This window comes from Miniopterus natalensis, chromosome 13, assembly GCF_054644295.1.
Source record: "Miniopterus natalensis isolate mMinNat1 chromosome 13, mMinNat1.hap1, whole genome shotgun sequence".
NCBI classification, from domain to species: domain Eukaryota; kingdom Metazoa; phylum Chordata; class Mammalia; order Chiroptera; family Miniopteridae; genus Miniopterus; species Miniopterus natalensis.
In genome coordinates this window covers 54,744,472-54,755,629 of record NC_142093.1, presented here as the reverse complement: position 1 = coordinate 54,755,629, position 11,158 = coordinate 54,744,472, and the positions used below count along the sequence as shown (strand labels likewise).

General features: G+C 39.4%; 1 protein-coding gene across 2 annotated transcripts in view; it reads left to right on the top strand.

The window, feature by feature from the left end:
* Positions 1-313: 313 nt before the first annotated feature.
* The window catches only part of MGAT4A (alpha-1,3-mannosyl-glycoprotein 4-beta-N-acetylglucosaminyltransferase A), an 89,383-nt gene continuing 78,538 nt past the window's right edge, over positions 314-11,158 (top strand). Inside the window, exons 1-2 of one of the 2 annotated variants that reach the window (XM_087823711.1) lie at positions 314-386; positions 4,618-4,915. In XM_087823711.1, the coding sequence (XP_087679837.1) occupies positions 4,822-4,915 (94 nt within the window). In that variant the 5' untranslated portion in view covers positions 314-386; positions 4,618-4,821. The remainder of the gene's footprint in view (positions 387-4,617; positions 4,916-11,158) is intronic. The other variant, XM_087823712.1, reaches the window with a different exon arrangement.

Genomic DNA, 11,158 nt, shown 5'->3' with positions numbered 1-11,158 from the left:
ATGTGGCGGTGGGGCGGCGGGGAGACCCCAAGCGCTCGGAGTCTGCGACCGGGGAACAGGACGCCGCTCCACACCCCGCGGTGACATTCAATGAAGGGGGGGGGGGCGTGCAGATCTCACGAGAGTTATATAGGCTGCGAGACCGCGCCCCTAAATGACAGCCGGGTGGGCCACTGATGCGAGCGGCTCCGCCGCGTGGGGGCGCTCAGTGGACGGCGCGCAGCCCCGGCGGCCAATGGCTGGCGGGGTCGTGGGCGGGGCGGCCCGCGCTCCAGCGGCGGAGGCGGGGCCTCAGCGGGAGGCGGGGCGCCCGGCGGCAGCGGCGGCAGCGGTAGCAGCGTCGGGCCACAGCAGCCTGAGCAGCGGCCGCGGTAGGACCGGCAAGGGTGAGGGGCTCGCCGTGGCCTCGGGGCACGGGCGGCCTGGGGGTGGCGGCGCGGGGCGGCTGCGCGGAGAGGCGCGGGGCCGAGGGGCGGTGCCGGCTGCTGAGCTCTGAGGCGCGGGGTTGCGTGAAATCCACCTGCTGGTAACGGGGCCGCCCGTGCCGCGGCCGGGCCGAGAGCTCTCGCGCCGCGGGCTGCTGCGGGGCCGCTCGGGGCGCGGGCTGGGCCGTGGGGCGCGGGCCGGGCACCCTGGCCGTTTTGTCCGCCCGCCGCTGCCGCCGCCGTCGCCGCCGCGGCCCCTCGGTGCCGCGCGCTCTCCGGTGACCGGCGGGGGTCCCGGTGCGTTCCCGGCACTGCCCGGCGCAGCGGGATGGTTGACTTTGGGGCAAAGTGGAGGAAAGAGTGGTTTTGGGGGTGCGGAGAGGGAGTGTGAGTTGTCCTCGAACGGAACGGGGCTGCCCGAGGGCCCGCGGCCGGCGTTTCCACCGGGCGGCGGCGCAGGTGGGGTGGGGTGGGGGCGAGGCGGTCCCGGGCCCAGAGGCAGGGGCTGCTGTCGCCGTGGGGAGGAGGCGTGCGGCCGTGAGCGAATTTCCCACAAAGTGACGCCCTGGCGATGGTCCGGTGTCCTAGAGCAGCCCAGCCTCCTCCCCTCCCCCCCCACCCCCGCCTCAGCCCCCACTTGAGGATGTAGCTGCACATGGGACCCTTAGGCTGGGTCCCGGTGATTCCACCGAGTGTCCCAGGTGGTATCTGGAAGGCGTGTTTTAGGAGCAGTCCTACCACTTGCGCGCCCGCTTTTATTTCTCGAAGCGTGTGTTCTCTGGAGCCCGTTCATTGCTGGCAATCCGAATTGCGAAATATGAGGAGGCACGATGTATGTGTTTAATGCTTCCCATGTATTTTGCTGTTTGTGCTTTTGCTGTTCGACGAATTCTGGTACAATGACAACGTTATTCGTTTGAATTTAGAGCCTAAATTTAGAGTCAAGTAATACACGTTTTGTGGTTTATGCTTCCTTTTATGAATATTTTAAAAAATAGTTTTGCTAACGAGGTATTGTGGCATTGGTTTCTGTAGCGCACACGTGTAAATCCGAAAACGCACTGGATGATGAAAGTAAGTTGTATTAAATAAAAATATTAATCCTTTTACAAATGTAAAATAAGTGAATTTTAACTTAATTGCTGTGTATAAAGTTACAGAGTTTACATCTTGGATTTCATGATTGTGCCTTTCTTCAGGCACAGTCGTGTTCAGCAGAAGTGTTCTCAGCCATGGAACATACTGAATTTTTCAGAGAACACTTTAAAATAATTTATTGTCTAATAATGAAATACAGGACAGCAGCCCTTAAAGATCTGCTAGTAAGACAGATTTTTTCAGTCTGTGAATCTAGAGTTGAAAGTTCCCTTCATTTTTGTCAGGATGGAGGAGATGACAAGTAGTTTTAGCCACTCCTCTTTTGTTGCTAAAGATTCAAATGTGTAAGGTGATAGCCTCAGAATAAAACTTTTGCAGTTGTGGGCACTTTAAAATATAGGTCACTTTGTTATTTGAGGCAGTCAGTCAATCCAGAGGGCTCTTGGTTGTCCAGCCTATGAACTGCCTCTCCTGGTTTAAGATCATTCGTTTTCCTCTTGTCTGGAGTCTTCATTTGTATTGTGCAGTTAAACGTCATGAGCTTGGAAGCCCTAATTAAACATGTATGACTGCATTATTCCTGAGTAAAATGCTCTTGTAGTTCTGCAGAATTTCAGGTCTTATTTGTTAGTAGAATTCATTATAAATATCTTCTTTAAACCAGAGCTTAATAACTTCCTGGATCCAATATTTAATATTCCTTTTGTTTTTCAGTAGTATATCTGAAGTCTACTTCGCTGTTAGAATTCATTCACTTTTAATTGTCTCTACCCATTTATACAGAATTTTATTATATGGGCTTTATTTGCATTTAATAAAACTATTTTTAATTACCCTTTATTTTATGATTTTCTACTTCTCTACTTCCCCATAATTATTAATTGAATGTTTGCTCTAACCTATATATTTTTAGATCTTTTACTAGGACAAATCCTTCCTGAAGTTAGGTAGGGCTAAGTATATAGCAACCGAAAGTTATATACATTTTTATATTTTGCATACCAGGATTAAAATTACAAGTTACATAATTCACTGAATTATCACTTCTCTTTTTATAATAACTCATTATTGGGTGCTTATTGATATAAGACAAAAATATTAGGCACTTTATATAATTCAGTTGAAATTATAGAATTTTGCTATGAAGATTTTAAATTCTGAACTGTAGACATGGGCATACTTGATATTAACTTGTCTTACTATATAGAAGGTGAATAACTTTGAGTTTAGAAACACTGATAACTTGTAAGCGAGAATATCTTTGGGGTTCCTTATTTTCAGATAGTAAGAGTAAGCAAGGAAGTGGTAGGTGAGTGGGTGGGGGGAGTTCTTTGCTTCTAGAATATTATACCACAGTTAGAGCTGCTGGCCAAGGAGGATTAACAGGCATACCTGAAGAGGGGTGTGTGAGTGTGTGTGTGTGTGTGTGTGTGTGTGTGTGTGTGTGTGTTTAGAGGAGGGAATTTTTTTACAATTTTAAGTTTAAACTTTGAGATTTCTTACGAATTTTGCAGTTTATTTTGTAATAGACTGATGTTTGTTATAGAATATAAAAAATTTTAAATTCACACTTAAACTGTTGGGTAAAATTAACACCTTTCCAACATTCTTCATGCAACCTGAGACTTGGGAGTATCCCTGGCACCTCCCTTTCTGCCTCCCTGCAGGTGGCTGAGTTTGAGAGGCAAAGGGTCTGGTAGGTAAGAAAGAGCTTAGATTTTAGAGTCATACAAATTAGGGTTCTCTTTGGGTTCATTTTCTTGTGTGTAAAATAGGGTTTATTATGGCTGCCTCATAGGATTTTGTGAAGATTTAAAACATATGGACCCAGTACATAGGAAACATTCAATGAATTGTAGTGTCTATCGTTAATATTACTAATGCTATGCCCTAGTGATCTTTCTTCACTAGAAGAGATTTCTAGTAATGTTCAGTTTTACAAAGTAGCTGAGATGGTAGTTTCAGAATTGCCTATAAATGGCCACTTTAATCAGCCATATTCTTCTACTGAGGGAATTGTCCTTTGGGCTTGGTAGGCCTTTTTGGAGGTACATTAACTCATCCCCCTAGAGTGTAATTTAGTATATTGAGAAGTGCATCTTGTGGTCCCTTGAGGCCACCAGGAATCAATGCACATCTCAGAGTGCTTGACATGCCCCCAGTGAATGAGACCTCCTATGCATAGAGTGGATTGAACTAGTGGCTGGCTGTAGGTTTTTGTTTGGTTTCATTTTTAATACAGTTTAATATTTATTGAAAACCTGTTATGTGCTAGGTAACTATTCTCAGGTACTTCTAAGGACTTCATTTCATTCCGTTTTTTTCCAACAGTTTTATTAGATAGGTCATCATCTGGTTTTCCAGAGTTAAAGCAATGATAAATGATAGGCCCTCAATCACACAGGATCCTGGTTGGATGGCTGCATCTTTTAAACACCTAAACTTTACCAATTTACACCGTAGGAGTAGGTTAATCACTGGAAACACTACATTTATTCTCTGATGATGATAAATAGCAATAATAACTGTAACCTTTTTCTGATTTATGGTAACATGTGAAAGAGGAGCCAGGACAGGTTGTTTTCCCATTTTATGAATGAAAAGATAAGGCCTTGCCATGTAAGTAACGACGGAGCCAGGACCCAGAACCCAGGTTTTTTTGACCCTTGTTTGTTGTAGTGTGTCAGTTTTCTTAGTTTTTAAAAACATTATTATTGTGCTGTAGGAAAATGAGGAGAGTGAAGATTATGTTACTCAGGAACCATTGTATGATCATGATAGTTCTCAGCTTGGAATCTGGCTTATTATATGTGTAATGGGCCCCACAACTTCCCTCCTTAAATAAGTAATCATAACTTTCTTTTTACAGACAAAACCAAACCAGCGAGGAGAGAATATGTGTAGTTTGATGCTTTTTTCCCCTGAGGAAAAGGAGCCTATAATTCTAGTATATTAAATGAGTGGTTTAGATGTGGAAGTAATCTTCACAGGTACAAGATCAGCCCCTCCAAAAGTCCGTTTGTAATGGTGACTAAGTGAAGAAACCAATCTTTTGCATTACTGAACAAGTTTTTCTTCTGTTTTCCTCTCATAGGAAGAAAGCCTGAGACCTCAACCTATGAAGACGGTGAAGACAATTCTGAATAGCAGTAGTGACTGGTGTTGCTGTCAGGCTTGTTCTGCAGAGCATCTGAAATGAACCTCTCTTGTTGATTGATTGTTTTCATTGGCCCAGAGCCAGGAGTACTGGATTCAGTTGACTTCGTAAATGTATGAACCAGTGTGATGGTGAAATGAGATGAGGCTCCGAAATGGAACTGTAGCCACGGTTTTAGCATTTATCACTTCGTTCCTTACTTTATCTTGGTATACTACCTGGCAAAATGGGAAAGGTAAGGAAACTATCTCTAAAAATGTGCATCAGATATACTAGGCTTTATGCTTTGTTAATGGCGCATAAATGCTTAGATTAAATACTCCAACAGTCTGTATCTTGCATGCTATCTGCTGGTGGCCTGGCAGTTTCTTTCTGACATAAAAATGAAACAGCATTCTTGAACAGAGGAGACAAAGAATTTCTAATTTGAATGGGGTGTGTTTTGTTTTTGGTTTCTTATAATTGCACTTGGAGAAACAGATATTGATCAGTGGTTTATGTTATACATGACAGCCAAGTTGTATAATAAAGACTTTTGTTTTGGAACTTTATTTTTATTATTAAACATCATAAATGTTTAATAAGCATCCTTGTACTGAATGTTGTATAAAACACCTAAAATAACACAATCAGCAACTTCATGAAATTTACATGCTGATTATACTAATGATTTGGTGCTGTGTAGTTAGTGATTTAAACTGCATGTGTTGACAGATTGCTCCTTAGACAAAAGTATTTATGAAGTAGATGAGAAATTCTAATTAGAGAACTTAAAAAAATTTTAAAAATTGTGTTAGACTGTTGAACTGTGTTTTAAAGGAAGGTTATCTGTTCAGTGATTGGAACTATAGTCAGGGATAATGCATTTTTTTGGCTTTTTTTTAAAAGAGAAACTATTTGGAGTTTTTACCTGTTTTTCACCCATACTTTTTACCTGTCTCCTTTCCTTATAATAATCTAAGGAGGTTGCTGGCAAGAAGGATGGGGTGTTGGGATGAATGCATATTTGGTCTGTTAGAGTCTCGTTAGAGGAGTCATATCCTGGTTATTTGCCGATGCTATTGCTGGCAGCATTTTATTGACTTGTACAGAGATAACTGAAAAGATGGATTCATGACTTAATTTTTTTCTACTGTGTGTATAAATATGCATATTTAGATATTTATATATCTCTGAGTATATGTATATGTGTAAAATAAGCTAGTATAATTGAAAAACATATGCTCTGTGCTTGAGCAAGTATGGTATTCTTTTTCTCTTTTTTTCCCCTGTGAGTTGGGTTCTAATTTTGGGGAGAGCTCTTTAGGGGAAAATGAATGAGAAGCTTGAATACCTTTCTTCTTTGTGAACAAATTTGTGCATTTTAGCTTTTATTTTTTAATTGTACCAAAGGAAGAAGATTTATGTAGGGAGAACTTTGAATAGTTAACTTAATCAAGCTGTTGATTGTCCCTGATATGAACAAAAATGACGACTGGCCTTAAAAGTCTGTTATGAAATAAGGGAATTAACCATAAGAAGGGTATATGGATTTTTTTTTTTTTTTTAATCAGGAAACTTACCTATTCAGAGAATTATAGTAATAGAGAAACTTGACCTTTCTTCTCACTTTGTCTTAGTTAAGGGATTAAAAGTTTTGGAATCTCTGTTCCATTGATTTTGTTTCTTATATAAAGGCTTTTGTTTCTTATATTATAGGCTTTTTTTGTATTAAGCTGTCTTTAGACTCAAAATTAATTTTAAAAATACAAGATTTTTTCACCATATGGTTTAAATACACACACAAAAAGTCTCTTCTCTTTGATGATCACTCCTTGAACAATTCTGTAATTCTTCCATGCATACTCTTCTGCTCTGTATTGTTGCTTAGTGTTTTGTCCAGATTCATTCAGGTATCAACAGAGACCTGTTCTAGTTATATAAAATCCCTTGTGTTTTAATGCTATCGTTTATGTAATCACCGTAACTGCTGAGTATTTGTATTCTTTCTAGATTGTTCTGACAGACAACTTGGATTTTCCAGAGCAGGCCTGGAAATATACCCATTAACCATGTGCTCTGATTTTTATATTGAAAGCATAGTTTCCTTACTCGTTAATGTTGCTGGACTAATAGTTTTTATTTTTCATTCATTCATTGGTCTCTTTTATGTACCTGTCCTATGCCTAGCACTGTATTATGTGTTATGAATACGAGAAGGAATAAGAAACTTCACACCTTAGAGAAGCTAGGGGACTGGTAGAGGAAGATGCCTGTAAACAAATATGTTATCATTAGATTGATTGAGATAGAAGCAATAACAGTGCTGGGCTTGTACTGTTACATGCATATTACATGTTGTATATTCTCTCATTTAACCCTCATAACAACCCTGGGAAGTATTATTACCTCCTTTCTGTAGGTGAGAAAACCAACACAGAGTGGTTGAGAAGCTTGCCACAGTCATACATTAAGTGGTAGAGTGAAGCTTGAACTCAGGCCTGCTGATTCCAGAAATTATGCTCTTAGCTACCGTTCTGTTGACCAAAAGAGCAGAGATAGAGGCTATCCTAATTTTTGATACACGTCACAGAGGAAGAGTAAATGTGAAGGCGATTCCAGGTAGGGGAGGGACAGTGGGCATGTCACGTAGAGGGAGCTGCATGTGCAGCCACGCAGTTCTGAAAGGGTGCAGAGTATTTTGTGCTTTGGAATTGTGAGATGCTTATTGTGATTGGCACATAGGATTCCTAGACTGTCTCAAGGTTTAGGAGTATATCTAGTTTGTCATGGGTCTTCATTTACCGTTTGAAAGAGTACATGAGTTGGTCCATTGGATTGGTATAAATTTGGGAGGATGTTAGGAACCCAGCCAGGGAAGCTGGAGTTTTGACCAGGGTACGAGTTCCAGGGTATACAGGATTTCCATATAAAAATGAGCAGAATTCTAAGTATTTGGCATGGACAGGTTGAGAAAGTTAAAAACATGTGAAAGTGGGACAGGAGTAATTACATGTCTGTCTTGCTGGTGTGGTAGGGCCCCTAATGTACCTCCTCCTCTGGTCAGGCACAATCCACAAACTGGGCAAGACAGCAAACAGTTTAGATCCCTGTCCATGGGGACTGTAACATTCATGTATATGTTTCTGTGCGGACATACGCTTTCATTTTTCTTGGGTATTTTTACCTAGGAGTGAATTGCTTGGTCATATCATTAACTGCGTTTAATCATTTGAGGAGCTGCTGGATCATTATGCATTTCTTCCAGCAGGGCATGAGAGTTTCGACTAATTCTTTACATTGTTGACAATACTTGTTATCTGGCCTTTTGATTCTACTATCCCAGTGGTTGTGAAGTAGGATTTCATTGTGGTTTTGATTTACCTGATGACTAATGATGTCTAGCATCTTTTTATGTACTTATTAGCCATTTGTATAACTTCCTTGGAAGAATGTCTATTCAGATCCTGTGCCTGTTTTAAAAAATGGGTTGCCCTTTTATTAAGTTGTAAGAGTTCTTTATATATTCTAGATACAAGTTCCTTATCAGATACATGATTTGCAAATATTTTGTCCCCTTCAGTGGGTTTTCTTTTCACATTCTTGATGGTATACTATGATGCACAAGATATTTTAGTTTTGATGATGTCCAGCCTATTTTTTTGTTGTTGTTGCTTGTGCTTTTGGTGTCATATCTAAGAATCCATTGCCAAGTCCCAAGATCATGAAGATTCTCCTATGTTTTTTCTAAGGTTTTTATAGTTTTTGCTCTTATGTTTAAGTCTTTGATCCATTTTAAGTTAATTTTTGTATGTGGTGGGAAGTCAAAGTCTAGCTTCATTCTTTTGCACGTGGCTCTCCAGTTGTCCTAGTACCATTTGTTGAAAAGACTATTTTCCCCCTTGAATGGTCTTAGCATCTTGTTGAAAATCAGTTGATCATAGATTATGGATTTATTTTTTGACTCTTGATTCTGTTTCATTGATCTTCCTTGTGCTAATATCACACTTTTATTTTTTATTGAGGGTAAAATTGGTATATAACGTTATATAAGTTTAGGTGTACCTCATTATAATTTTATATTTGTATACACTCTAAAGTGATTACCACAGTAAGTCTAGTTACTATCCACCACCATACAATTGATCCCCTCCACCAGTTTTGCCCACTCTTCAAGCCCCTTTCCCTCTGGTAACAACCATCCTGTTCTTTGTATCTATCTATGAGTTTTTTTGTTCTGTTTGTCTTGTTTTTTAGATTCCACATATAAGTGAAATCATATGGTATTTGTCTTTTTCTGTCTGACTTATTTCACTTAGCACAATACCCTCAAGGTTCACTCATGTTGTCACAAATGTCAAGATTTCTTTCTTTTTATAGTTGTGTAGTATTCCATTTATATGTACCATATCTTCTTTATCGATTCATCATCAATGGACACATAGGTAGTTTTCATATTGGCTGTTTGTAAATACTGCTGCAGTGAACATTGAGGTACATACAGTAGACACCCTTACTGTGGGAGATATGTTCCAAGACCTGCAATGGATGCTAGAGACTGCGGATAGTACTAAATCCTATATATATAATGTTTTTTCTATGCATACATACCTATGATAAAGTTTAATGTATAAATTAGGCATATTAGGAGATTAACAACACAATAATAAAATAGAACAATTATAACAGTATACTCTATCAAAAGTTATGTGAATGTGGTCTCTCAAAGTACTGTATTCACCCTTCTTTTTCTTGTGATAATGTAAGATGATAAAATGCCTACATAATGAGATGAAGTGAGGTGAATGACACAGGCATTGTGATGTGGTGTTAGGCTACTTTTGACCTTCTCACAATGTATCAGAAGGAGGATCATTTACTTACAGTAAATGGTTGGGTGTCACTTATTTTAGGGAGTTCCTTGCTGAAGTCTGTATAGACTCAGTGCTTTCTGGTGCAACGCTTTGCCATCAATCAGAACATATTTTCTGTTCATGTCTTCCACCCACAAATTTAATGTCTTTTTCATCTTAACTAAGCTGTTATCACACACGGTGGCCATAACTTTTGCAGTTTGAGGTGCGACAGCAAAATTAGCATGAATTTCTTTTTCCTTCTCTACAATTTTACTGTAGCTCCTAGGAGCCTCCTCATATGATATCTTTTCTTTCCATATTAAATTGAGAACTGTAACCTTTTCACTTAAAGGAAGCACTTTAGGCTTCTGTTTGGCATATCTAAATTGCCAGCATTATTACTCTTGCACTTTGGTACCATTATGAAGTAAAATAAGATTCACTTGAACACAAGCACTGACATCTCAATAATCCATCAGATAACCAAGCCAGCTTCTAAGTGACTAATGGGCAGGTAGCATATACAGCATAGAGACGCTGGACGGGGTTTATGTCTTAGGAAGAACAGAGCAGGACGTTGTGAGGTTTCATCATGCTACTCAGAGCAGTGCACAATTTAAAACTTAAGAATTGTTTATTTCTGGAATTTTCCATTTAATATTGTTGCACTGCAGTTGACTGCAGTTAACTGAAACTGCAGAAAATGAAACCACTAATAAGGGGGGAACTACTGCATATCTTTATGAATTAGTATTTTTATATTCATTTGATAAATACCCAGAAGTGAAATTGTTGGATCATATGTTAATTCTATTTTTAATTTTTGGAGGAATCTCCATACTGTTTTCCATAGTAGCTGCACCAGTTTACATTCCCACCACAGTGTACTAGGATTCCCTTTTCTCCACATCTTCTCCAATACTTATTATTTCTTTTCTTTTTATTAATAGCCATTCTCACAGGCATGAGGTAGTATCTTATTGTGGTTTTCATTTGTAAGCCCCTGACAATTAATGATGTTGAACATCTTTTCATGTGCCTGTTGGCCATCTGTGTGCCTTCTTTGGAAAAAAGTCTGTTCAGATCCTCTGTCCGTTTTTAAAATTAGGTTGTTCGTTTTTGTTGTTGAGTTGTATGAGTTCTTTACATATTTTTGTTATTAAAGAGACTATTCTTTCCTCATCTTCTCTTTGTTAACTTTATGTCTAGTTGTTCTGTCCATTATTGAAAATGGTGTATTGAAGTCTCTAGCTATTAATATAGAATTGTCTATTTCTGTCTTCGTTTCTATCAGTTTTTGTTTCATCTGCTTTGGTGTTCTGTTATTGGGTCCATAATTGTTTATAATTTTTAAATCTTCCCTCTTTATCTCTAGTAACATTTTTTTGTTTTAATGTCTACTTTGTCTGATATTAGTATAGCCACTCCAGCTTTCCTATGGTTTTTACTTGTATATCTTTTTCCTTTTTGTTTTTTTTTTTTACTTAAACCTATTTGTGTCTTTGAATCTATAATGCATCTCTGTAAATAACATGTAGTTAGATTATGTTTTAAAAAATCTAGTCTGGTAATGTCTACCTTTTGATTGGGCTATTTAATCCACCTATGTTTAATATTACTGATATCTTTTGACTTGTATCTGC